The sequence below is a fragment of the Xiphophorus couchianus genome, chromosome 2, assembly GCF_001444195.1.
Source record: "Xiphophorus couchianus chromosome 2, X_couchianus-1.0, whole genome shotgun sequence".
Taxonomy (NCBI): domain Eukaryota; kingdom Metazoa; phylum Chordata; class Actinopteri; order Cyprinodontiformes; family Poeciliidae; genus Xiphophorus; species Xiphophorus couchianus.
In genome coordinates this window covers 33,738,007-33,764,843 of record NC_040229.1, presented here as the reverse complement: position 1 = coordinate 33,764,843, position 26,837 = coordinate 33,738,007, and the positions used below count along the sequence as shown (strand labels likewise).

Genomic DNA, 26,837 nt, shown 5'->3' with positions numbered 1-26,837 from the left:
GTGACGACGAGACTAAATCATTTCTGCATCACACCAATCAGGAATAATATGACATGTCTGTGCATATATAGATGTATGACTGAGTGGAGATTTGGTTCGTCAAGGGGGTCAAGTGAATGCCTCAAATCATTCCTGAACCATTGGTACTTTGAAACAACCACCAGAAATACTGTCTGTTAGTGTACATGATATGTGACGTTCATACAGATGGTCCAACCAAAGGTTTACTGGCAAAACTTTGCCTAAAGCATCACGTGTGTTTCTTAAGGAACCAACGCACATGTAGCCAGACATCTACATTTTCCAGGTTGTCCACAAAGGGCAACTTGTTCTTCATTCAGTGCCCTGATGGCCTCAACCAGACATTGTTTACCTGATGTCACAGCTGTTCCTATCAGGTTCATATCTACATCTTCTCACTTTCTGAGTTAGGTCAGGACAGCAGCAGCATTAAGATAAAAGTCTCATTAAGATGATCTGAGTCTACATTTGTTATCCTGTCATTGTTCTCTGTGAAGTGAGAGCCTCAGATAGAGCAGGCAGCGCAGCTGTTTAAACGTACAGGGTAACTTTTTGTTTCAGCCGCTTGAACGATCTCTCCATCATCACACCGTTCTCCAGAGATGACAGAGGACATACTCCACTGCACGCCGCTGCAATGTGCGGTGAGCTGCTGCTGAAATAAAAACGGTTCAAGCACTGAACAAGCAAAAGAAGACTTAATGTTTTTGATATTGCAGGTCAGGCCCAGTTGATCGACTTGCTGGTGCATAAAGGAGCTCTAGTTAATGCCACAGACTACCACGCCCTCACACCACTGCACCTGGCCTGCCAGCGAGGATACCAGGGCGTCTCAGTGAGTGTAAAGACACAGGAATATGCACAAATGCACTTCTTTGATCTGTTGAGGCTAAGACTCACCCCTCTGGTCTGCTGTCCATCTCTCTTCCAGCTGCTGCTTTTGCACTACAAGGCCAACACGGAAGCCCAGGACAACAACGGAAACACACCTCTGCACCTGGCCTGCATGTATGGACATGAGGACGTATGTCAACCGCTGACCTTTTACCCTGTTAACAAATCTAAGTATTCATTTTTTAAATCACAGCACACACAGAACAAAAAGAAAATACCTGACACTAAATGTATTCTCAAATCGTGTACAAGGAGTTTTGGCAACATAATATTCTTTCAAGGACAGTTTAATCACTTGTTCAGCAGCAACCTGTATCAAGTTGGAAAAAAACACACGTTTTTTTTGTTTTACAAACTTTAAAGAAACATCACATTCAGTTCATAGGTTTTTGTGTTCTAGTCAGTTAGTATTAATGGTGAATTGGATACCACATGTGATTCAAAATAATATAATTCTGATGTTTACAATATCTGAGAAGTCCTGGGAAAATTTTATGTAAGACTTAGCAGCACATTTAATCATTTCCTAGTGATGTAGATGAGCATTAAAGTCGTCTGATTCTGAACTAATTAGGAGATCTACATACAGTATGTGGCCCAACGTATATGCTACCGGCTCAACATCCCCAAACACATAGTGCATGTATTTTAGCTGGAGGCTACATGTTCTGCATTTATATGTTCAGAGTGGACATCATGTCTCACGTATAGAAGCACCAAACAAGTAGGGCAGCCATTTCAGAAGTTTTTGAAAGAGCCATCAGTGAAGTGTATTTGAACAGCAGCAAAGGATGCAAAAATAGACACTGAATGACACTGAAGAGGTACAAAAGAGAAAAATGTACTTTTGAAAAAGACAGGCTCTGGTGGAGCAGCAGAGGCTAAAAGGCTTTTCTTTGATGCCACAGAAAAGCCTTTTCAACAGAGTCTCAAACTTCCAAACATATTAGTTTGTTCAAGAAACTATGATTCTTGAACAAAGATTGAGTTCTAGTGTTCTTTCCACATGTTGATGTTTGCTTTCCAGGGCCACTAAACAAAACATTCTGTGCGACCAAACTAAGGTTGCCATGATGCAGCGATCCTGTGAAAAATGGCTCATCTTACCTTAGTCTCCCCAGTATAACACTAACATTTATAAGAGCATCATCTTCTCTCTTTGGAAGTGCAGTAAATGCAACACGAGGTTAAAGGTCATGGAGTCTGAAGTTCTACTGCCCTGAAAACTAGAAAGTAGATATTTTTCTGTTGAAAACCTGCTGAGAGTTTTGAGAGCCACGTTTCTTTCTGTGCCTGGCGTCAGTGTGTGAAGGCCTTGGTGTACTACGATGTCCAAACGTGCCGTCTGGACCTGCAGAACGATAAAGGTGACACTGCATTGCATATAGCAGCTAGATGGGGATATGAGGGAATCATCCAGGTTCTGCTGGAGAACGGAGCAAGCACACACATCCTCAACAAGAATAGAGAGACTCCCCTGCAGTGTGCACTCAACTCTAAGGTGAGCCATATACTCAAAGGACTTAACTGCAGGAGAACGTGTTGCATAATCTTCAGAATGAAGGTCTCACTTCAATGGTTTTGAACAAATGCTGGAGCTTAGAAAAGGTGAAGGTGACAACATCTGGCATCATTTCTTTGTCTCTAAAATATAAGAATAAAAAGCAAGACAAAATGAATGAGACCAACAAAACAAACTGTTTTAAATTAGTACCTACCAATAATAAGGGGAACTATTTTGATTGTTCCCTTAATCATTAGAGGATTAGGGGACTAACCAATTATTCATTATTATTATTCACTGTTTTGTAATAAACCCTCTTCTACAATTAATTTATCATAGAGCTTAATGATTTGGATTCATATGTGAAATGTGTTATTGGGAGAGGACAAAAATGATCAGTTGAAGCTATTTGTTCATTAACTGGGATAATGTATTTTGGCTTTTTGCCCAGCTGTTTAGTCCATATCATTTCATTTCCCTGCAGATCCTCATGCTGTTGAAGTTGACACAGAACAACCATCAGCACAGCAGAAATGATGTGAGTCTCCACTACTTCTAAATCTTCCTGTTCTAAGTTCTTCAATAAACGGTGTCTAAATGTTACAGCAGATAGAGGTGTTATTACTGAGAAGATCCAGAGAAACAGAGAAGTTTGTGCTTTGCTTGTTCAACTGATACCTGTCAGACTTTTAGTATGTAAAAACTGATTGATAGCAGTAATGAATGACCTACACTTAGATTGAGTGTTTAATTACAGTCTTAGTATTAATAAACACAGAAATTCTTCAAGAAATCCACATTTCTCAGCTCCATTATTGTTCTACTGAATATTATTCTCTATTTTGTTCTTAACCTGTAAAGCAGATAAAGCATTATTTTTGCAGAAAATTGAACATAGAAAAACAAATTCAGCTGATCCAAAACCTTTTTGAGTGTAAATCTTTTTATCCAAATCAGCTTCACACAAAGAAATCAGGTCTCAAGGAGTCTTGTTGTAATGATCCAGTTATTTATTCTGAATCATAGGAACTTTTTATCTGAATGATATTGTCACCAAACTGTTACTCTGTTAAAACCTGCTCACTCCCACCTGCAGGCGGCAGTATTTTGTACACTTTCTCACACTGCTGCCTCAACCTTACTTGATGTCAAGTTATATCGAGCCTGTCTCCTTGTTGTTCTTTTTTTTTCTCAACTTTTTTGTCTATATGTAAATAATGGAGGGGCATTAAGAGGAAGAAATGTCCCAAATGTCCTTGTAGACATTCCTATAAGTTGCACCACAAAAATCTGTGATTTTGATTAGAGGGAAAAATTACAAAACCATCGGGATTGATTGATTTGATAAACCTTTGGCTCACGTTTTGCAACAAGTTTGATCCAGTACCAAAACAGAACCTTTGTGTGCAAACAGGTTTGTTTACAGTCGGTGAGTTTTCATTCTAACATCTTGTTGGACTTTTTTGGTTTCCTTTTCTGCCCTCAGTCTGCAGGTTGCTCCCCTCTGGCCTCAGACTGCAGCAGCCGCCGCTCCTCTGTCTCCAGCACGTCTTCCATGAGCTCTGAAGCCAAGCCTGAGGCTGAGCGTGTTCGACACCGAGAGGTGAACAAAAACACACACTAACACACACACACACAGAGCAGAGTCTGCCAAACCCATATCTAAACGCCAGAAGCAGAACCTGGGATCCCAACAGTTTTATGGCTTAATGCTGCTGAACAGAGAGATGCTGCAGTAGGAACCTGACCTCCAGCCGTGCTGTCTGCTGCTACGTGCTTGTTTTCCAGGTGGAGAAGTTGCTGCGAGCCGTTGCTGATGGTGATGTGGAGATGGTGAGTTGTTTAAACAAAGTGAGCTGATCTGAGCTCTTTTCAGTTAAGGGCGGTTTGTGAACCATTTTGTGTGTCTGGGTTTCAGATGCGCTACCTGTTGGAGTGGACAGATCAAGAGGAGGATGAAGGAGAGCTGCAGTCTGAGTCACACCTCTGTCATCCACTCTGTCAGTGTCCAAACTGTGCTCCTGCTCAAAAGGTTTGACAGGGTTTGTCTGAATAAAACTTTCTCCAGTCAGAAGACAGACCGTTTTGTTTAATGGCGTCTCTGGTGCCCTGCAGCTGCCTCTGCAGCTGGCTGGCGCGCTGGGCATCAACAGCTGCAATGCAGATGGCTTCACGCCTCTCCATGTGGCCGCCCTGCACGGCCACTCATCCCTGGCAGCGCTGCTGATCCGCCACGGGGCGAACGTCAACGTCCGCACCATCCAGAGCGCCACCCCGCTTCACCTAGCCAGCCAAAACAGCCATGTTCAGGTAGGAAGGGCCCAGTACAGCTGGGGACAATGCTTCAGCAGGGGATGAGTCCCATAAACAGCAGATCCCATAAACAGCAGATCCTTTGTCTCTCAGCTGACAGAGAGACAAAGGAGCAAAGATTATGTGAAAAGCATAACATTCCGTCCGTTATGACTGTCCGCGATTGATATTTATTTCTCGATTATTAATAAGTGCTCCCCTGAACACAGCGGTGGTTGATTAGCTAATTTAAACACCTGCTCTGCTAGTCAGTCGGTCTTTGAGTCGCCTTTTTTATTGTTAATGGAACTGAAAGGCACTGAATTGCGCAACACCTTGTTGAAACAATAATTACTGAGAATATAAATTTTAACAGGTTTTGTTGATTTAAAAAAATATATATTATTCTTTAATGAAGCTATAAACATTTAGGATAAGCCTGTCAGAAGAGGAAGTGCTGGTCTCAGCGTCCTGGCGGCATTCAGTTTGTCACTTACTGCCGAGATCGACTCAAAACCTTCCCGCAATCGACCGGTCAATTGTGATCGACGCATTGAGCACCCCTGGCTTAGGCTATGCATATTGTTTGTGTTATGAAGTTTTGCAGACTAACTTTATTATTGTTGTTGTCATTTTATGTTCGGAGATACAAACTACAATTATTGTGTTCCTTAGCTCTAATCTCAATCTAGCAGAAAAATTATTGTAATGACAAGATGCACTGTTTTATTGCACATGCACCGTCTGTGGAATAGAAAGCTTTTCGTTTAAGTGCTGACATCTGTTTGTGAATAAGTATGCTTAAGATGCATTTTTGTGCATTTCCTAATGCTACACATGCCATGCATTATGCATGTTGGAAGTGAACCTCTATATCCAGTCTGTAATTTAAAGATTTATAGTAAGGCTTTGGGTTTAACCCTGCCTGCCCAGTGAGGATCCAACTGGTGATGGAAATGTTTTCCTGAATGCAAGTGAGCATCCATTTTATGATGGTCTGTGTGGTGTTGACATTATACAAACTGTCTGGCCAGAAGAAAAGGCTCCACCTGGATTTAAACGATTAAATGGAAGGTGGTGATCTGATGAGTTCAGATATGTTCCCTGTTCCCCGATGGACCCTTCATGTATAGTATCATGAAGGGTTAGGGACCAGGGACCCTGGTCAGGTCAAAGTTATGAGGTCGACTGACTACCTGAATACTCAATGACCAGATAATTTTATCAATGGATTTTTGTTTTCCCTGATGGCACTGCCATATTCGAAGTTGACAATGCCAGGGATCATTGGGCTGATATTGTGACAGTGGGTACAGTAGAGTCTGAACTTTAACCCCAGTGGAAGTCTATGAGGTGTTCTTCAGAATGCTTTGGACAGTGGCAGATATGGGTGAAAAGTGAATGCTGCACTGGATAGAAATAACTCTTGTCACAGTGCAGGAGCTCCATGAAACAGACAAACCCTGCCATGGAGGTGGTGTTGTGGTGCAGGCATAAAGCACAACCCACGTTGTCACAGGCTTGATTCCCGGCCTGATGCCCTTCGCTGCATGGTTTCCCTCCCTCTCATTATCCACTTTCCTGTCTGACCTCTTTCAAATTAAGGCCAAAGGTCAATTAAACATATTTCTGACATATTTCTGTGTTTTGCTGTATAAGAATCAGGGTGTCTGGTATTCCAGTGTTTATATTCAATTCCTCTCTGATTAGGATGTCCAAAGGAAAATATACACACCATTTCATGATCCCTGAATTTGTGTCTGTTACTGTTAGGTTGTGAGGTTTCTGCTGGAGTGCAATGCCAAGCTGAACAAAAAGGATCACTATGGAAACACCCCTCTGATCCATGCGTGTCTCTCTGGTAACCTGGAAACCGTCAGCATTCTGCTGCAGGTACATGCTCAAACTAACAGAGAGGGCTTTCTGGATAACAATTATTTACTAATATTCTGACAAAAATACATTTGTGTGCAGAGTAATGCTTTGGTGAACGTAGCAAATATGCAAGGCAACACGGCTCTGCATGAGGCGGTGCGGGGGGGGCACCAGGCTGTGGTGGAGCTGCTGCTGAGGTCTGGGGCCTCGCCCAGCCTCAGAAACAAGAGGCAGAGGACGCCGCTGGACTGCGCTTATGAGTTTGGTGGCAAGGTTGTTCCTCACACACACAACACACAGATAAACATGAACCCAAGACAGAAGATCAGAGCCACACTGACTTTAAGGTCACATAATAATACATTTTATTTGTATCTTGTGTGCCTTTTTCAACACTCAAGGTTACCTTACATAGTTAAACATAAAAACAGACACAATATTGAAATACACAGTAGAATCAAGTACGAAATAAGATTTAAAAAGACGGTGCAATTGCAAATCAAAGGAGGCTTCTTGAAATAGATGAGTCTTGAGTTTGGATTTCAAATGTGGCAAAGAGTCCGCATTACTGAGATCAGTTCCAAAGGTTAAGTTTCGCTTCAAAATGCGATCAGATGGGACACTGGAAAAGACTGCTGTTCTGTTCATGTTGTGCTAAAAGGAGTTAGCCTATCAGAGAAGCTATTCCAGCCTAAAGTAGCATCTCAATGCTAAACATGTAGCAGCAGCACACACATCCCCAATGCCAACATCAGCGACCACTGTCACATTTCAGGAGATTCAGGAATGATCAAATTAATAAATCAAAAATTTTCTATATACAGTATATATGTATATACAGTGAACCCTCGTTTTTTGCTGGGGTTACGTTCCAAAAAGAACCCGTGATAGGCGAAATCCGTGAAGTAGTAACCTTTATTTTTTTTTTTACAATTATTATACAATGAAATACTCCATAATACATTGAAACCAAAGAACAAAACCTTTTTACAGGCCCAAATATTTGTTTAACAAATAAAAGTACTGTATAAACATGTTGTTTTTTTTTTTTTTACAAATAACTACTGTTCTGTAAAATAATAATTTTAATCATCAATATGAACTGAAGGCTTCAAATTGCGGAGATCAGCCCCCCCCTCACCGCGACCCGAGTCATTGGATTAGAATGGGAGACAATGAAAAATGATTATGAAAAAAAATACAAAGTAAAGTAGGACAAATAGTGACTCATGTGTATTTCACTGCTCTTCTGACTGAGCTGCTACATCCTGACTCCGCTCTGTAGCGTTTTTTTCTTCTAAAGCCTGCGGTGCAGGTGTGTTTTTTCGAGAGAAAAACATAGTTATCGGTAGATGTCACTTTTTTTTCTTCTGGGCAAAAAGATTCTTGAAATTGCAAGAGAATTTGCAAACTTAAATTTGGCAAGCTGTTTTACCTACGCGTACATATTAAACCGCAACGTTATTGACACACAGGTAGAGAAGAAGCGGAGAAACTGTTTAGCCAATCAGAATGCAGAACAGAATGCACGATGCAAATCCGTGAGGCAGCGAGACCGTAAAAGGTGAACCGCGATACAGTGGGGGTTCACTGTATATATACAGTATATGTGTATGTATATATGTATGTATATGTATACTGTATGTATATATATATATATATATATATATATATATATATATATACTGCTCAAAAAAATAAAGGGAACACTTAAACAACACAATATAACTCCAAGTAAATCAAACTTCTGTGAAATCAAACTGTCCACTTAGGAAGCAACACTGATTGACAATCAATTTCACCTGCTGTTGTGCAAATGGAATAGACAACAGGTGGAAATTATTGGCAATTAGCAAGACACACTCAATAAAGGAGTGGTTCTGCAGTTGGGACCACAGACCACTTCTCAGTACCTATGCTGTCTGGCTGATGTTTTGGTCAGTTTTGAATGTTGGTGGTGTTTTCACACTCGCGGTAGCATGAGACGGACTCCACAACCCACACAAGTGGCTCAGGTAGTGCAGCTCATCCAGGATGGCACATCAATGCGAGCTGTGGCAAGAAGGTTTGCTGTGTCTGTCAGCGTAGTGTCCAGAGGCTGGAGGCGCTACCAGGAGACAGGCCAGTACACCAGGAGACGTGGAGGAGGCCGTAGGAGGGCAACAACCCAGCAGCAGGACCATTACCTCCGCCTTTGTGCAAGAAGGAACAGGAGGAGCACTGCCAGAGCTCTGCAAAATGACCTCCAGCAGGCCACAAATGTGCATGTGTCTGCACAAACGGTTAGAAACCGACTCCATGAGGATGGTATGAGGGCCCAACGTCCACAGATGGGGGTTGTGCTCACAGCCCAACACCGTGCAGGACGCTTGGCATTTGCCAGAGAACACCAGGATTGGCAAATTCGCCACTGGCGCCTTGTGCTCTTCACAGATGAAAGCAGGTTCACACTGAGCACATGTGACAGACTTGACAGAGTCTGGAGACGCCGTGGAGAGCGGTCTGCTGCCTGCAACATCCTTCAGCATGACCGGTTTGGCAGTGGGTCAGTAATGGTGTGGGGTGGCATTTCTTTGGAGGGCCGCACAGCCCACCATGTGCTCACCAGAGGTAGCCTGACTGCCGTTAGGTACCGAGATGAGATCCTCAGACCCCTTGTGAGACCATATGCTGGTGCGGTTGGCCCTGGGTTCCTCCTAATGCAGGACAATGCTAGACCTCATGTGGCTGGAGTGTGTCAGCAGTTCCTGCAAGATGAAGGCATTGAAGCTATGGCCTGGCCAGCCCGTTCCCCAGACCTGAATCCGATTGAGCACATCTGGGACATCATGTCTCGCTCCATCCACCAACGTCACGTTGCACAACAGACTGTCCAGGAGTTGGCGGATGCTTTAGTTCAGGTCTGGGAGGAGATCCCTCAGGGGACCATCTGCCACCTCATCAGGAGCATGCCCAGGCGTTGTAGGGAGGTCATACAGGCACGTGGAGGCCACACACAATACTGAGCCTCATTTTGACTTGTTTTAAGGACATTACATTAAAGTTGGATCAGCGTGTAGTGTTATTTCACTTTAATTTTGTGTGTGGCTCCAAATTCAGGCCTCCATTGGTTAATAAATTTGATTTCCATTGATGATTTTTGTGTGATTTTGTTGTCAGCACATTCAACTTTGTACAGAACAAAGTATTCAATGAGAATATTTCTTTCATTCAGATCTAGGATGTGTTATTTGAGTGTTCCCTTTATTTTTTTGAGCAGTGTATATATATATATATATATTTATATACCTATATATATATATACACTGCCTGGCTTTTTTTTTGGCCAGCTGTGTAGCTGTAAGAAAACCTCTAATCAGTAAGGCTAACCAGAAAAAAAGGCTTCAGTTTGCTAGGGAGCATAAAGATTGGACTCTGGAGGAATGGAAGAGGGTCATGTGGTCTGATGAGTCCAGATTTACCCTGTTCCAGAGTGATGGGCTCATCAGGGTAAGAAGAGAGGCAGGTGAAGTGATGCACCCATCATGCCTAGTGCCTACTGTACAAGCCTGTGGGGGCAGTGCTATGACCTGGGGTTGCTGCAGTTGGTCAGGTCTAGGTTCAGCAACATTGTGTGCCCAAAGAATGAGGTCAGCTGACTACCTGAATATACTGAATGACCAGGTTATTCCATCAATGGATTTTGTCTTCCCAAATGGAACGGGCATATTCCAAGATGACAATGCCAGGATTCATCGGGCTCACATTGTGAAAGAGTGGTTCAGGGAGCATGAGACATCTTTTTCACACATGGATTGGCCACCACAGAGTCCAGACCCCCATTGAGAATCTTTGGGATGTGCTGGAGAAGGCTTTGCACAGTGGTCAGACTCTCCCATCATCAATACAAGATCTTGGTGAAAGATTAATGCAACATTGGATGGAAATAAATCTTGTGACACTGCAGAAGCTTATTGAAACAATGCCACAGCGAATGCAGGCTGTAATCAAAGCTAAAGGCGGTCCAACAAAATATTAGAGAGTGTGACCATTTTTTGGTGGCGACTTTTTTTTTTTGGCCAGGCAGTGTATATATATATAATTTATTAATTATAGAATCTGCAATTAACCTTATTGAGACTTTTAATCGAGTCCCACTACCAGTAGAAGTCCAAACCTTTGTGTGTGTTTGTGGCCCATGCATTGGTCACATTTCTCCAGAGTGTCATCAGTTTCCTGTTACTTGGCACATTACATCCTGCTTTCCTGTTTCCTCCTTCAACAGAACACTGAAACTTTAAGAGCTCTGCAGAAGGCATCAGGACTTTCACCAGAGGCTGAACCAATCAAACTCCTATCTGTGCCCAAAGGGGCTCTGGGTAATATTAGCCTTCTGACCACCTAAACTGTTTAACTGTTCAGATGTGTTAGGACACTGCTGCAGCTGTGGCCTGCTTCTCCTGTGTTGCAGCTCATTCATTGGTGCAGCGCCTGAAGCTGCAGGATAACTCCAATGGCCGGAGACACAAACTGGCTCAGTCTGCCAGCAGGTGGATCCCAACACATTCAGAAGCATTTTAATAAGATCAAGAAGGATACACATTATCATTAATATTTTTGTATGTTTTTTTTTTTTTTGCTTTAGGATGCAGCACATGAGAAAAGGTTCATCTGGTTCTCCCCCCAGGAGTCCACCATTTCTTAACCAGGTACATCCTACTTCCTTCTGTAATGAAGACTGACTGATCATGAAAGATCAGGATCATGAAACACTATAAAGCTGAATGACTTTCACAGCAATCTGAGGATTGAAGAAAATTTTTTATTTAGTCAATATAAATAAACATATTGACTAATATATATATAATATAGTTTTGAATGAATTAAGTTCATTAATTAGAGATTCTGCAATTAACTTTATTAAAATTGTTAAATCAATTGCATAAATCACTTGCATAAATACAAACACAAATGTTTGTATTTATGCAAGATGGCATAATTTACTAAAAGTGCAGTATTATGTGAAATCATTTTTTTCTTTTAGCTTTATATCATGTTATGTTTTGGCCTCATAAAAAACAAACCTGTAGTGTTACTTTGATTCCTTCATGCATGTTTGAGAATCCTTTTATTTCCATGGCAACCACTCAGGCTAACAGATCTCGGCCTTTAACGTACAGTTGCTCCGTGGAGCTGCAGTCTCCAGCCAACCTTCTTCCTCACATAGCACCACTCTTCCACTCAGCTCCTTCAGACTAGCAGCAGCAGTTAGCTAGGTAGCTAACCTAGCAGGTGGCTAACCTAGCAAGTGCACATCTGGAAGTGCACATATGCTGAGCTCATTAAACAATCTACTTCTCAGTGCATAACAGGGTCATTAAATTAAATTAAAGCTGTAAACCAATTCAAGAGATTTGATCCAGATTAAAACATCATCTTGTCTCTGCTGCTGGGTGCTTACATTTGGACAATGCTGATCAAAAGTAATGGACCTAGAAGTATGTAGGCTTTTATTTACCAATTCACCAATCAAGTACAATTTGTATGTATTAACCGTTTATCTATAACAGATAATCTGCTGCTCTGACAGGAAGTGTGTGTTTGTCCAGCAGGTGAACCCAGAGCGGAGGAGGCTGAGACGAGGGGAGACCCTCGAGGTCAACAGCCACTTAGGAAGCCTTGACTTCTCACCTTGTCTAAAGGAGCGGCCCCTTGTTCGTTGTCACACCCTGGACGGTGGGGTACTGCCCCCAGAGCCAGCTCAGCCCCCAGCCCACTCTGAAACTGACTGACCACTTATTATAAGTCAGTGCTGTGACAGCAGCTGTTGGGGCAGTGCAGCCAGGCGATGTGACAGCACAATCATTACCCCCTCCTCTAAATTTTCACCACAAGCTCACTGCACAGCAGAACCCCGGCCGGTCTCTGCAGGGTGACCTACAGGCAGGTTCCTGACACGACAATTCTTCAGCACAAATCTGCATCACAGCAGGAGGAAAAGGGGATTTCTCACACCACTCTACCAGTTTAAAGCACAATGTGTTGGGTCACAGCGTGTGATCTGGTTTTATTTGCCCCAGCTTTTAGATTTAGGTCACTTTCTTTGGCTGATTGTTTCGTGGATGCACTGTTGGGCCTTTTTACACATATGCAATATTTTACTAGATTTCAGAGGTGGATATACGAAGAGGCTGGTTCTGCCCACAAAGCTCCACCTTATTCCTTCTGTTTCCATTCTGATTTGGTCTGAATTTACTTCATCAACATAGGAAAGCTTCCCAATTTGAAAAAAGGAACATTTCAAGTCAAATGGTGGAATCCATCCTACGATTCTCTCCCACTTGACTTCCTGCAGCTTGATGTAACGTTGTGTGTGGAAGTCTAGTGGAAACACAATATCTCCAATTTTTTTTATTAACTTACCTTTAATATCATGAAACATGAAATAATCCAGGATGAAATGCTGATAGATCATTCTTACACCATGTTACTAAATTAAATCCAGCTGTCATATTAGTCTCAGCTCTTCCCCTTCCTGTACTTTTCTCTTCTGAGTTTGGTGTTTTCATAGATTATGGAGTTGAGTGGTTAGGAGAATGATCAAAGGTTTGCATATAATTTATTCAATTGTTTATTAATATCTGGGGATTGTGCTATTCCTGCTCTTACGTTTTAGTGGCTAAAACTTTTTAGCCACTTGACTCTTCTAAAGTATAACAGATATTTCACTCCTGGTTAATCTGAAATAACCACATTTTCTACAACTAGTCTGAGTCAGACGTGGGAAATTAACTTAAATTTTCAGTTATAAAGGCAGGTATAAAACATTCCCCCAATGTCACAAATTGACAAAACATCCAGCAGGAGGTGGCGCCATGTTGCACCAGGAAGCCTGTATGAAAATACCAGAACTAAAAAGTAAAGGAATGAGAGAAGGGATGCAATTTTCTTCAAATATCCTGATTAACACATCCTAGTCAGATAACTAAAACTTTTGGATTGTGTGTGTTTGAATCAAGCTGCTACATCTGAACCCTGTAACCATGTCTGACCCATAGAACCTCTAATGGGAAAAAGGGATGCAGCCCATTTCCTCATGTTGGCTTCACACTGTCTGAATAGTTTCAGTTTAAAACCGAACACCAAACTTTATTTCAAAACGGTGCTTAGTGTTTTATTTGTCCTCAAGACCAGATGTAATTGACTACAAGATGTTAACTATATTGTTCATGAGCATCAATCGGTTTCAGTCTGCTCAGATGCACTGATGAGTCTTCATTGCAGTTTGCAGCTTCTCCATGACTTCCTGTGCTGACACGGCACGCTGTGAGGACGTTAGGCACATGACTGCAGCTGTCTTCCAGTCCACAGCGTCAGAGGGACAGAGAGTTTTCTGTCAGCTGATGAGAGCCGCTGCTCCAGCTCAGCAGCAACACATTCATAGGGAAAAGGAAGTACATCCTCTCTTTTCCAGGGTTCACATTTAGAAATGTTGAAGTTTAAATGTCCAAAACTGTACAAAAACCATTCATACTAAGTCACTACTTATTTGACAATTTGCAGAAAAGCTCATTGAAAGTTCGCTTCCGAAACTCTAGATATGATCAAAATACATACGCCCCTGGATTTCAAAGGGAGTTTACTTCCTTTTTACTGGAACTCAGTTATGCAGTGTTTTAATAAATGTGTCATCCTTGCAAAGCTCCTGATGTGCATCTCAGAGACCCGAGGCACCAAAACACGACACGGTAAAATACATAAAGGGGTTCTCATGATCAATCAGAAAACATGTTGATATCTGCTGCTGGAAACTCAGGCTTTAATCTGGAGATGGAGCTGATGTCTGATAGGATGCTGCTGCAGGCAGCTCTGTCGTGGAGGGATCTGTTTGCATGTCAACCATGTTTATCCTCAGCTGTGTTCCAGCATGATGACGGCCTCAGTACTGTATGTGTTCCTGTTTTACTGCCTGATGCTGAACTCTGCAGTCAGCCTCACGCAGGACGTCCATCATGTTTGTTCCTGTTCCTCCTGTGAGTTTTTCTCCAAACCTGTAGGGAATCCTACAGAGCCAAACCTTTTTTCTGGTGTGAAAGCCTGCTGGTCGTGTTTTAATTATTCTAATGCACTGTTTTCATTTCAGGTCTGAAAGTTAAAACTGCTAAATGTGCCTTATTTATTTACACCCAAAATATTCAATAAAATACATTTTGATGAAATCCATTTTTTTTATCAATTTAATTTGTCAGCTTGATATTTTAATGTTTTTTGAAGTAAGAAACCTGGTTTGTGTTAAAAGTGAGCCTGTTTGTCTACAGTTGTTGCACGCCGCTCTCTGCAGATGTTTTAGTAGCTTTAGAGAGAAAATCAACCCTCCTTTAATTCTATAGTTTCGTGTATCAGGACACAATAAAAACATTCTGGTCTCTTTCAAAATCTAAGAAAAGTTCAACCTAATTTCAGGTGTACAAACCATGAAAAAGTTGTTTTTTTCCCCTTCTATTGTTTTAGAAAGATGAAGGCAAATTGAGAATTTGTTTCTGGGGGAATTATCTAAACACGGGCCCCAAATAAACTGTAGGTAGCTTCAGTTAAGGCTCCCTATGTTTGGATGACGTTGTCGACACTTCATCCAAACTTATTCAGGCTAGGTAACGTCTATTTCTGCACAGTTTTCTATCTGCTCAGCTCTTTTGGGTCCCAGTTCAGCGTTCCTGCCGTTGTGTTGAAGACTTCAGAATGCCTTGGTGCATAACAAGCTTCAAAATGTCTCCAGACCTCCATACTTTAATTTGCTCTTAGTGTTCGGCCAATCACCTGTTTGTATTTCACCAGTGTGGTGCATTACACCATTGCTGATGTCTTTCCGTCTTGGCTTTGTGTTGGGACACGCCTGTTTCCTCCCGACCAGCAGACGGCCACTCCCTGCTTTACCTAATTATGATCTTCAATTGGCAGCAGCTGGATGTTATGTTCTCTGATAGATCCTCTGGAAACAGCAGGGATGTGTGAGACGTCTCTGGGTCAGGAACGTGACGTTTGTTGAGTAGGATTTGTCTGAGCTGCGGCTCTGATGAGCCGACTCGAGCCTCAGGCCAATCTTTGTGAAGCTCTTCCAGATCGTTGAAAGAAAAAAAAAAAAAAAAAAGTAATAAAAGAAGTCTACCAGTTAGACAAAAACGGATATAATTGTCAATTAAAAATAATTCTAATCAGAGGTTTTTGGAACATTTCTTTAATGTTTCACACAGACCCAGAACCAGAAGGAGCTTGGAGTCTGCTCAGGATGTTTCTTGGTTTGTTCGCTGCCTGTCAGCATCGAGGCTTTTCAGCCTCAGCGTTGCTCACAAAGAGACTTTTGAGGAAGAGGAGCTGCAGGTACCCAGAGGTGACGATCAACAGGCTGAGGGCCATCGACCACCATGTGATGTAGCGGGAGTTGGACTGCAGCAGGAAGTGGTCTGCGCTCCTCCTCATGCGGCTGAAGCTGTAGTAGCGGAACATGTGGAAGACGTGGCGCTCCACTTTACTGGTGGCAGCCTAAAAATGTCAGAACAAATAAAAAACACTTCCAATAAAAAAAAGACTTCTGTGTTTGGAAGTAGATAATTAATGATATCATGTAATATATAATTTTATTAAATGTGTAATCCAGTTGCGTGCTCATGCTTAAATTATTTTGGGAATTTCTTCACAGAATTTTAAAGGCCTAATGCAGCACATCTGAGTATTTAGTTGGTTAGCATCAGACTTGGAACTGCTTGGTTTTATTTTGTAGGACGCCGAGATGACATGTCATGTTGTATACACAAACTGAACAGAGACTTCTGTGCAGCTAGACCATCTACACATCTTTGTTGTTTTTCCTTTTTTTCCATTAGAAAACATTACACTTGTAGAACGTTGGAATAGACTTTGATGTATCTCAAAATCTTAAACAAAAAAGTGCTGGCTGCCTCTGATCAGATATGATTCTAGTTTTTGTCCCAGTGTCTTTTCAGCGGACAGCTCCTTTATATAAACAGGCACATTTATAAACAAACCAAACAGTTTAACTAGTCATGTAATAAATGTGTAAAATGTGCTTACAAATATTTGTAAATACTCACAGATTAATTCTTGAAAAGTTATATTTGCTCTACAAGCAAAGCATATTTTTGAACACATGATTTTTTACTTTTTCAGGTGAATGAAAATACATTTATAACAGTGTCTATATGCAAATATATGTTCTGTTCACATCTGAACAGAAAATATGTTTATTTGCAGTAAAGTAAATTTCTTAGAGGAATTGAAGAGACCTGAATGAAGCTCAGTGTGTTGTTCAGCTCCTTCTCCTTCATGTCCCTCTCCATGTCCTTGGAAGAGTTCTGGTTGTCATAATAAACGCCAAAGCTGAGGAAGACCTGCATTGTGCTGAAGCGGTTGTGGAAGTTGCTCAAACACATCTGATAGAAACCTGTGTAATTAAACATCAAGTTAAAAGTTCAGACACTGTCACTTCGGCGGCCTAAGTAGCAGATTGTACAAGGTTAGTTTTATTTCTTTGTTTGATTTATTGCAGGATTATAGAAAAATGAAAGGGAAACCTGAACAAGCTAAACTTTGTGATTTAGTTAATTTGATTTGACTTATGGGCTGCACATTGGTGCAGTTGGTAGCACTGTTGCCTTGCAGCAAGAAGGCCCTGGGTTTGATTCCCGGTCTGTCTGCATGGAGTTTACATGTTCTCTCTGTGCATGTTCATGTACCTGTTCTCTCCAGGTACTCCCACAGTCCAAAAACATGACTGTCAGGTTAATTGGTCTCTCTAAATTCTCCCTAGGTGTGAGTGTGTGTGTGCATGGTTATTTGTCCTGTCTGTCTTTGTGTTACCCTGTGACAGACCGGCGACCTGTCCAGGGTGTACCCTGCCTCTCGCCTGAAACGTTAGCTGGAGATAGGCACCAGCTGACCCCTCCTGACCCCACAGGGGAGAAGGGTGTAAGAAAATAGATGGATGGATTTGATTTATGTTTTTCTTCATCCATTTGGCCTTTACAGATCTAGGTTTCTTTTGTTTGATTTTTTTTCTTTGGTTCACTTAATGTTTTATATATGCAGATAACATAAATAAATATAAAAGTATGATTTTCAACAGAGGTGGGCAGAGTATACCTAAAATTGTACTTGAGTAAAACTAGCTCTACTTCAACACATTTTTACTCAAAAGTAGAAAGTAGTCATTGAAGAAATTTCTCAAATAAAACATCTACTCAAGTACTGAGTAATTGATCAATAATCAGTCATTTCATTTTTAAAAAGATTACATAATCAAACAGACCAAAATATAAAGTTAAGTGGAAATTTTGGTATTTTAACAAAGAAAATGACAATAATTCATATAAGTAACATAATAAATAAAGTCAGGCAAAATAATTTTTTTCAAAATAAGTTCTTTCAATAAAAAAACTAATGAAACTTGCTGGTGTGTCTGAGTCTGGTGAATTTTGAGTTAAAAAATGTTTGTTCTTCATTCAGTGAAGTTACTCACAGTGGGTAGAGAATCCAGAAAGTTAAATTCCTGAGTAATTTCATTATGAAAATTTCTTCATAATAAAAATATTCAAGTTAAACTAAAAAGTACAGTGTTACTCGCAATTAGTCAAGGACTTTTATTTTTGCGAGCCCACTTCCTGTGTTGCCCCAAACTCTGCTCGCTTCTTTAAAGCCACGCCTCCAGCGCGCAGTTTAAAGATTCTCACCTGTTTCCACTGTGATTGTGACTTGTGGAAGAGTTGGCGTCTTCCTCACGAATTCATCCAAAATCTTTGAACCTATTGATTTGATTGTCTGGTGAGTTTGTTATTTGATAATAGTATTAATTTTGCATGTGGAACGTCTGCTCGATCGCTCATTGGAGCGTTGTTTTATTAGAATTATTGGCGCTGCTTACCTGGACCGTCACCGGGATTCTGTCAGAGCTGATTGTGGCGAAGTACGCCCCACTCTCTTTTAGAAGGTAATTTGTTTAGTGAATTTTGTGCGTGTGCTGACACGTTTACATTGATGCTGAGGCAGTGATGCTCAGCATCTGATCAATTTTTAAAATAAAATTGATCAGAACAGAATGTAGCTACACTTAAGTATGATATTGCGCAGTATATTTATTTAAGTAATTTTTTTTCTTTCTCTCACTCTGCTTGAGTATTTGACAATTCATTTATTTTATTTTTCTTGATTGATATTTTGGAAGTGCACTTTAACTTTCAATTGATTAGCTTGAAATATGATACTTTTTTGTTTTACTTTATTTAAATTATGGTTAATTTAACCTGATTGAAATGTTTGTCTAATTATTAGGAATCTAATTATTGCATTTGCATTTAATATGCATAAACTAAATTATTAAATTTAATAATTATTTCCTTTGTATTATATTTGTACACAATTTTTGTTTTGATAAAACACTTAATGGGTTTTCTGACCTTTTAGATCGGCGTCCCCCACCGACCCCTCTTCCCCCCAATGAGATCAAATCTTCAACAGGATCTGAAGATGGCGAGCTAGAAAAGGACTATGGACTTTATGATTTTTTAAATTAATCTATTCTGAGTCAATTGTCTTGTCTCTCATCGTGCTGCTGTAATTGCCTGTTTTTATTCAAATCACTTATGTGCACAACAACTAAAAGCACTGCCTACTGTTTTTTTCACACCTCAGGCTCCTTAAAAAGACACCCTTCTGATGCTGCGTTTGTAGCCGCAGTTAGCTGCCTAGCCCATAAGTGTTACAACAGCATGTTAAAAATACTTCTGAAAGTAAATTTTTTTTGCAAACGGTTTTCAAGTAAATCAGTAAATGTAACTAGTTTTTACCCAACTCTGGTTTCAAATATTGATTTTATTTATTAAGGGGGAAAAAAGCTTCCAAACCATCCTAACTACATACTGGTGCCACTAGCGGAACAAATCAGAGCCGGGCCGGGGGCGGGGCTGATGACGGGCTATTTGGACCCAAATAGTAAAGCTCCTGACCGTAGACATCTTGGAGTTGTCCTCTCTCCTACTTGGCTAAAATAAAACTGCAGAAGATTCCTCCGCCTGCGAGATATCCCTGTTCAAATTGACGGACTAGTGACATGAGGGTAAATAGATGCTGTATTGATGTCCACCGGTGAAATATCAGCTAATATTAGCTGTAGTGCTTGTGTAATACCGGGGTTCAGCCCCCCCTTCCCCCTTCCCCTCCCCTCCCCCTCTGCTATGAAGACCAACTAAGGTTTTCTAAATCTTAAAATCTTTTCATTATTCACCAACAATGATTTAGATTATCTGACAAAAGAGCCTACCTTAAAGATAAAACAATAATATATATATTATTATATTACCACATTCACTAGTATACACAGATGGCAAAGGCTATTATTTATATGTAATTGTTTCACTCTATAAAAAGTAAGGTGTCTCCCATTTTTGTTTTGAAGGTTTCCTAAAGACACAATGTGAGGAAGGAGTGGGAAATGTCTTTAAAGAGAGACGGATTCACTGCACAGGATGAAACTCAGCTGCTGAATCTCTTAAAACAGAACTTCTCAGCTGGAAAACATGAAAAAGCCCTATGTACAGATATCATGTATTTACGTGATATCTGTACATAGATATCATGTAAATACATGCACATGTATTTACATGTGCATATGAATATAAATAGACTAATATAAATTATTCAGTATTAATCATTATTGAATCATCTTTGTTTCTCTGTAATGTTTTTGTATTATTTTGTGTTTGTATATTTATATAAATATGTATGTTACTCGATGACAAAAAAAATCTGAGTGTCTGTGTGCTTTGTAAAATACTCGTATGTCAAATCAGAATATTCTATTCCTATTTTATTCTGTTTTCCCCACTAAGAATATTTAAATAGCTGAACTATGCATCAGTCCAATTCAAAAATACGTAAAAAAAATAAATGTCCTTATATATGTAGCTATAATAGCTGTTTTAATAAGGTTTCCAGCAAAAATGTGTGACAGTCTGTTTAGTATTTAGCAAGTCATTAATAATTTAATGTGCTGATACTTCATTGTTCAAATTACGTTATGTGTAGAAAAAATGTGTAGATGACAGCAGCAGTAAACTGAGATACCTGTTTCCTTGACCTCAAAGTTGATCTGACCCTTTGCATCGTCAACAGTGGATATTAACAAACTGCTGGGAGCGTTAACAGTGACTGATAGGTCCCTGTCGAGGCCGACTCCCGTCACCCACTGGACCTAGAAATGGAAGAAAACTAATTATTTTAGGACTGCTACACAGGAATGGTGTCAACATGGGACATTCTGACATTTTTGTACCACAGGTTCACTCTGACTTTGTAAAATTTTGGGTGTCTTTATAGTGGGAAATTCTAAAAGTTAATGAAGTACAAAAACACGAAGGAATCTTTTACCTAAGTGTGCAATTTATAAAATGTAGTAGAGCCACAAAATGAAGAAAATGCATAAAAACTACAATGGCTTAGTGTGCTCAGCACTCACCATGAAGCTTAGGTAAAATTTCTCTCCATGGTGAGCAAAGTGCCAGAAACATTCTGTGGCAGCTGCTGGGAGCACCACTGAGAAATCATACTGGTCAGCGCCCCAGAACAGCTTCTGGTCTGTCCTGCTGGAATCAGGCTTTGTCTGGAGGCTGCAGTGAGAAAATTCCCAAAACCACAAAACAATAAAAAACGTAGACGTCCGTAACGACATGGTTGAAAAAATTGGACACAACTAATCTAAATGATTGGTAGAGGCAGAGTGTGTGGTATACAAGACAAACTGTGAATGATTAACTGGACCAGAATGCTCCAGCAGTGGGAATACTGGGCTGCCTGGGCAGATGGAGATAACTTGAAAATATGTCACTTTTACAGTTCGTACATGGCTGCTTTCACTCTATCTCCATTCATTTATAACTCTGTCCCAATCATTTTATCTGTTTAACGCATTAATGTTTTAAAAACGTTTTTTTTGAGGGGGGGGGGTTAGGAAAAAGCAATTATTTAGTTCACAGAAAATCTTTCAATTAATATCTGCTGTATTAATGCACACATATAAATTATAACTTCATGAGCATCAAAATAATTTCAGGATATTCTCAGTTTGGCCACTAAACCTGTAAGACCAAAGATTCCTAAGTGCCTGGTTTGGTTTTAATTTGGGAAAAAAAATCTAAAGCCAAAGCAGAAACTAGTCTGGTTCAGACCAGAGTCTGGCTCCATATATGCTGTTTTGTTTTATTGCTTTATTTTCAGCCACTTTTGCTGCTCATTACTTCACTGCTTAACAGAAGAGTAGTGAAAGGTAATGCAAATGTCAGTTGACCATTTGTATCTGATATCATTTCACAGGTATGAGGAAGCAGACACACTGGACTGAGGTCATACTGTACATCACTAGGTCACGATGTCATCCATTAAGTATGTTACTCCATTGCTGCAGAAACAGAGCTTTGCTGACCTATTACCACCTGCTTCTTGGTCCAGTAATCACCCCCTCATTGTGTTTATGTTGGACCTGGTATGGGTTTTCATGATTCTGACCTCTTGTCCTGCTGGGTTCTGTTTTTTTCTCTTACATGTAGTCTGCAGTTTTGTAAGCCTGTTTACTGTTTCGCTTGTTCATTAAAAATTCAGTTCATTATGATAACAACTGCTCTTCTCTGGACGTGGGTCCAATTCCTGAAAATATCACAACAGACAAACATGTCTTCTTTTATTCGTCAGAATGCTGTGTAATGTTTATTCCTGTTGTTAGCATTTCAGAACCTCTTTCATGTGGATGCCCACAGCACAGCTGCCAGTCAATTACGGTGGAACTGACAGTTGGGGCATGACAGAGGTTCAACTGGAAATTCAGGTTCAACCTAGACATACATCTTTGGTGCCTCTTTAACAGAAATATTTGTGGCATTTGGTTCTGAATATGTGCCAAACAGAAAAAACAGTAAAGACATGCTGTCTTTACTGCCAGTAAAGACAGTAAAGACAGTCTTTACAGCTGAGAGTTTAGCCGGTTTGGTTTCAGTACGAGCCGTTGGACATGAACACAGGCAGCTTCTGACAATCTACCAAAAGGTAAATAATCGAGTATTTCTAAGAATTGAGAATGGCCCAATGGTGACTATATCTGGAGGGATATTGAGACTATTTGTCATCAGACGATGTATGTTCCTGTAAGCGGGTACAGAAGAAAGAAAGAAGAACTTTTCCTCCTCTTTGTAACTCTTGGGCTTCCTGCTTCTGTATGTTTAATTATCTGTCTAATGTCAGTCTTTTGCCTTCTAATTATATATTTTATTCTGCTCTTTTCTAAAGCACAGTAACTTATATTATTCCAATGATCTGGATTTTTTAGGAGAAAACATTTTAGTATTAAAAGGATATTTCCTCCACGGGAGGACTAAGTGTGGAGAATCCATCCATCCATTTTCGAACACCTTTGTAGCTAGTGGTGTCGAGAGGGGTGCTGGTGTGGGCGACATGCTTTACACTGCTAAAAGCCATTTTTATTGCATTTTATGATATAGCCAATCCAGCTATTTATGTACAAATATGTCTGAAAACTAAAAGCCTTTAAAGGTTCTCAGACATATGACAAGAATTTGGTACATTGTCACAAGTGAAAGGCTTTTCCCCCCCATATATAGTTTAAGTTTAGTTCAAGTCTAAATGTAGACTTGTTTTAATATGCACTAAAAATCTGACTATGAGAAAACTGAACCCAAGACCTCTTGATTATTGTGGAAGAGCTTTAACAGGTAGGACACAAAACTGCATGAACTAAATTGTGCAAGTTGTGCAAGTAATAATTGCATTAATAATAATTACATTAGAATTACATTGCTTTCACTTTGGGATAATATTTTTACACACATGTTCAATTGAATTCAATTGACCTGGCAAATGTCAATTGCAAAATGACATTCATCTGAATTCATCTCAATTTAGATTTTGTTGGTTATTTCTGTTTGTTCATGTTGTCTAAACAACTGGAGGAGGAGCGATGTTTGTCATCGTCTAAAGGCATGTTGGCCTTCAGGTTCCTGATTGCCTTGTTTCATTTGCCGTGGATATGAGCCATGTTATTTTGGTTAAAGACAAGATGAAAATCTGGACAGCTTCAGACTTAATCCTGGAGAAGCAAAAGATTCAAGAATTGCGCCGCCCATGGAGGTAGCCTGTTGGAGTAGCTCTGTTACATTATGCCCAATTTATTCAACAGCTGCTTGCAAAATTGTGCAAAAGAAGCTAATTTTACCAAATCAAAACTGTTCAAAGAACAAGACAGCAGTAACATTAAGTACATACACGTTAAGTTTCATGGATAAATTACAACAAAATAATTAACCAAAAGTACTTACATAATATCCCAAGACAGTCTACCTACAGTATGTGTGTGTTTGAATATGAATTTATGCATATTAATGAGTGCGATTGGGTAAATTTGTAAAGCACTTCTGAGAGGTCAGTATGAATGACCAGAACAAAAACATTCAGAACAAAATCCCCAGCAAAGAGGGATTTGAGGTCAACTTCACAAGCAACCTTCTGTTGCCAAAAGTGTTTTCCTTAAAAGTAGAATTATGGAAGAACTACATTTTGTGTTTTACACCAAAACAATTGGAGATATGGCTTAAAATATGAAATCTCTATGGACAAACATTCATCAATCATGTTCAATACTTTTACTCTTACCTTCCTTGCCTTCACATTCCAAAACTACAGTACATGCCAGCTTTGTTTCTCCGTGTGTTTTATTGTTTTATTTTGACCTTTGGACAGGTGACCTGCTCAGGGTGTGCCCTGCCTCTCACTCAACGCTGGAGACAGGCAGCACCCCTCCATAACCCAGCAAAATAAGTAGGTAAAGAGAATCAGTGGACTGATGGGTGTTGAATTTTTGTGTATCCACTTTTCAGTGGAGTCTTGTTGTACCTGTTGCCTTATGTAAATATGTCATGTGTTGACGTCAACCTAACAAATTTGCCTTGGGTTATAATCTGGCATATTTACAAGTAATTTCTGTGTTTTTATTGATATGTATTTTAAAGTAACTATATCTGAATCTCATTTGTCAATACAAGTTTATAAAAAAATGTACTAAAGAAAAATAAAGCTTGTTAAATCTGAACCTATTTTCATACCTTCAATGTTGGGAGACCAATTTATCCTTAACATATGACTTCACAATCCATGTAATGAAATTTGATTGGACTATGGTCAAAATTATTTGGGTGAGCTGCATACCAAACTGCCAGAATCTGTTTTAAAAAACTTATTCCGAAAATAAAATAAAGTTGACTGCTATTAAGTTTGTTTCTCCCCAGTTTATTTAACTAGTGAGTTATGAACTTTATCTTATGTTATGACATAATTACATCTTTGCCTGTTTGTCTTAACAGGTAATAATGGACACTCTACAACGTATCTTTGGCCTATGCAAAACCATCTACGAGAGGGCCGAAAATGCAAAGGCCAACAAAGATCGCTGTCAACGAGTCGCCCAAAGAGTTCAAGCCCTGGAGAGACTTGTTAAAGCCATTGAAGAAAAGGGACCTGGTCAAATCTCTTCTGCAGTTCAACAATCTCTGAATGAACTCTGCGTTACACTGGTGTCTGCAGAGCAACTAATGAGAAAATTCTACAAATCCAATGCTATTGAAGGCTTTGTTAAGTCTAGCTCTAATGAGGATAAGTTCAGTAAGATTAATGATAAACTAAATGACAATTTCCAGGTCCTGTCAGGAGCACTGCAGATTGAGCAGAGGGATATGTTAATTTCGCTCTGCTCAAGCAAGAGGAGTGTTAATGAAGGTAATGGCCCTGCACAGACATCTCCATTGCCATTCCCAATGCCAGAGCCCTGGCATGCAACATCAGTGTTTTCTCCTGTTGCTCAGCCACATCATACAGTACCAATGTCTCCTCAATCACCACCATTCAGCCCCACAGCACCGTGTCCTCTCCAAACACCACAGTTCAGATCTCCAGCACCTTTGCCTCCCCAAACACAACAGTTCAGACCTCCAGCACCTTTGCCTCCCCAAACACAACAGTTCAGACCTCCAGCACGTTTGCCTCCCCAAACACAACAGTTCAGACCTCCAGCACCTTTGCCTTCCCAGACACAACAGTTCAGACCTCCAGCACCTTTGCCTCCCCAAACACAACAGTTCAGACCTCCAGCACCTTTGCCTCCCCAAACACAACAGTTCAGACCTCCAGCACCTTTGCCTCCCCAAACACAACAGTTCAGACCTCCAGCACCTTTGCCTCCCCAAACACAACAGTTCAGACCTCCAGCACCTTTGCCTCCCCAAACACAACAGTTCAGACCTCCAGCACCTTTGCCTCCCCAAACACAACAGTTCAGACCTCCAGCACCTTTGCCTCCCCAGACACCACAGTGTAGACCTCCAGCACCTTTGCCTCCCCAGACACCACAATTCAGGCCTCCAGCACCTTTCATACCCACAACACCCACTGTTCCTCCCACCATTCAAAGGTCTAACCCTACAACTGCTGTGCCAGCCCCACGCATCCTGTCTCCCATGTCAGGGCCCATCTCTACGGTCCCTCACCATTTCCCTGCTTCAGTTCCAGCCCATCTCCTTAATCCTGGCAATGTTGCATCAATGTCTGGCCCTGCTGTAATGAACATTACCATACAAAGCACCACAGTTGTGACACATTATTCAGGCAACAACCCTGGTTTTCAGTAATTTGCAGTCCGAAATACTAAATGGACACAACTTGCGTACCAGCCCCTTGATGCACTTTTACACTATGAGTCACACTTATGTTCACATTTATACATTCATGCACAGAATCGGTTGGTAACTTGAATTTCAGTGCCTTGCCTCTGTTGTATGAAAGGGGCAGTGTTATATAAAATGAACATTTTTGAGCTTTACGTCACATTATAATGTTATTAATATTATTTTCTCATCAAAAACATACTTGGAGTGTTGAATTGATTCTTTCATGCATGTTTGAGAAATATTTTAGTCTCTTGTGGCAAACATTTAGAGGTGCCAAACGCCTGTTATATGATGGTGAAGTTGGACTTACCACCGCCTTCGAGACACAGCTCCTCCTAGGACAGGGGTGGGCAACTCCAGGCCTCGAGGGCCGGTCTCCTGCAACTTTTAGATGTATCTCTACTTCAACACACCTGAGTCAAATAATGAGGTCATTAGCAGGACTCTGGAGAACTTGACTGCACTTAGGAGGTGAGTCAGCT

General features: G+C 40.5%; 3 protein-coding genes and 1 long non-coding RNA gene across 9 annotated transcripts in view; 3 read left to right on the top strand and 1 right to left on the bottom strand.

Annotated features, from left to right (window-relative positions):
- ankrd27 (ankyrin repeat domain 27 (VPS9 domain)) overlaps positions 1 to 14,784 on the top strand; it is a 32,251-nt gene extending 17,467 nt beyond the window's left edge. For 4 of the 5 annotated variants that reach the window (XM_028042398.1, XM_028042390.1, XM_028042374.1 and 1 more), the window contains 15 exons: positions 583 to 665; positions 741 to 856; positions 953 to 1,045; positions 2,219 to 2,416; positions 2,904 to 2,957; positions 3,906 to 4,022; positions 4,208 to 4,252; positions 4,338 to 4,451; positions 4,535 to 4,729; positions 6,485 to 6,604; positions 6,686 to 6,859; positions 10,851 to 10,944; positions 11,037 to 11,115; positions 11,211 to 11,274; positions 12,175 to 14,784. In XM_028042398.1, the coding sequence (XP_027898199.1) occupies positions 583 to 665; positions 741 to 856; positions 953 to 1,045; positions 2,219 to 2,416; positions 2,904 to 2,957; positions 3,906 to 4,022; positions 4,208 to 4,252; positions 4,338 to 4,451; positions 4,535 to 4,729; positions 6,485 to 6,604; positions 6,686 to 6,859; positions 10,851 to 10,944; positions 11,037 to 11,115; positions 11,211 to 11,274; positions 12,175 to 12,357 (1,729 nt within the window). In that variant the 3' untranslated portion in view covers positions 12,358 to 14,784. The remainder of the gene's footprint in view (positions 1 to 582; positions 666 to 740; positions 857 to 952; positions 1,046 to 2,218; positions 2,417 to 2,903; positions 2,958 to 3,905; positions 4,023 to 4,207; positions 4,253 to 4,337; positions 4,452 to 4,534; positions 4,730 to 6,484; positions 6,605 to 6,685; positions 6,860 to 10,850; positions 10,945 to 11,036; positions 11,116 to 11,210; positions 11,275 to 12,174) is intronic. The other variant, XM_028042383.1, reaches the window with a different exon arrangement.
- Positions 13,240 to 21,414, bottom strand: tmed6 (transmembrane p24 trafficking protein 6). Its single transcript, XM_028042523.1, has 4 exons — positions 21,090 to 21,414; positions 20,699 to 20,825; positions 16,867 to 17,024; positions 13,240 to 16,105 (listed from the first exon to the last, which is right to left on the bottom strand). The coding sequence occupies exons 1-4, from the start codon at positions 21,300 to 21,302 to the stop codon at positions 15,878 to 15,880; spliced, it is 726 nt and encodes a 241-aa protein (XP_027898324.1). The 5' UTR covers positions 21,303 to 21,414; the 3' UTR covers positions 13,240 to 15,877.
- Positions 18,304 to 20,688, top strand: LOC114160101 (uncharacterized). The gene is made up of 3 exons (XR_003598716.1): positions 18,304 to 18,400; positions 18,482 to 18,566; positions 20,031 to 20,688. It is a non-coding gene; the product is annotated as an uncharacterized LOC114160101 (long non-coding RNA).
- A 1,159-nt stretch (positions 21,415 to 22,573) lies between the features above and the next one.
- Positions 22,574 to 26,690, top strand: LOC114160073 (vegetative cell wall protein gp1-like). 2 transcript variants are annotated; one of them, XM_028042476.1, is made up of 3 exons: positions 22,574 to 22,669; positions 24,377 to 24,454; positions 24,997 to 26,690. In XM_028042476.1, exon 3 carries the CDS (start codon positions 25,003 to 25,005, stop codon positions 26,314 to 26,316), a length of 1,314 nt encoding a protein of 437 aa, XP_027898277.1. In that variant the 5' UTR covers positions 22,574 to 22,669; positions 24,377 to 24,454; positions 24,997 to 25,002; the 3' UTR covers positions 26,317 to 26,690. The 2 variants fall into 2 exon arrangements, with proteins under 2 accessions (XP_027898277.1, XP_027898283.1); XM_028042482.1 differs by having other exon boundaries at positions 24,377 to 24,458.
- The last annotated feature ends 147 nt before the right edge of the window (positions 26,691 to 26,837 follow it).

Coding starts and splice junctions, on each gene's coding strand:
- tmed6 (XM_028042523.1), bottom strand. CDS start 21,302: ATGTCGTTACGGACGTCTACGTTTTTTATTGTTTTGTGGTTTTGGGAA. Junction 20,826..21,089: donor AATTTTACCTAAGCTTCATG/GTGAGTGCTGAG, acceptor TTCCATTTCTAG/GTCCAGTGGGTGACGGGAGT. Junction 17,025..20,698: donor CTTTGAGGTCAAGGAAACAG/GTATCTCAGTTT, acceptor TTAATTACACAG/GTTTCTATCAGATGTGTTTG.
- LOC114160073 (XM_028042476.1), top strand. CDS start 25,003: ATGGACACTCTACAACGTATCTTTGGCCTATGCAAAACCATCTACGAG.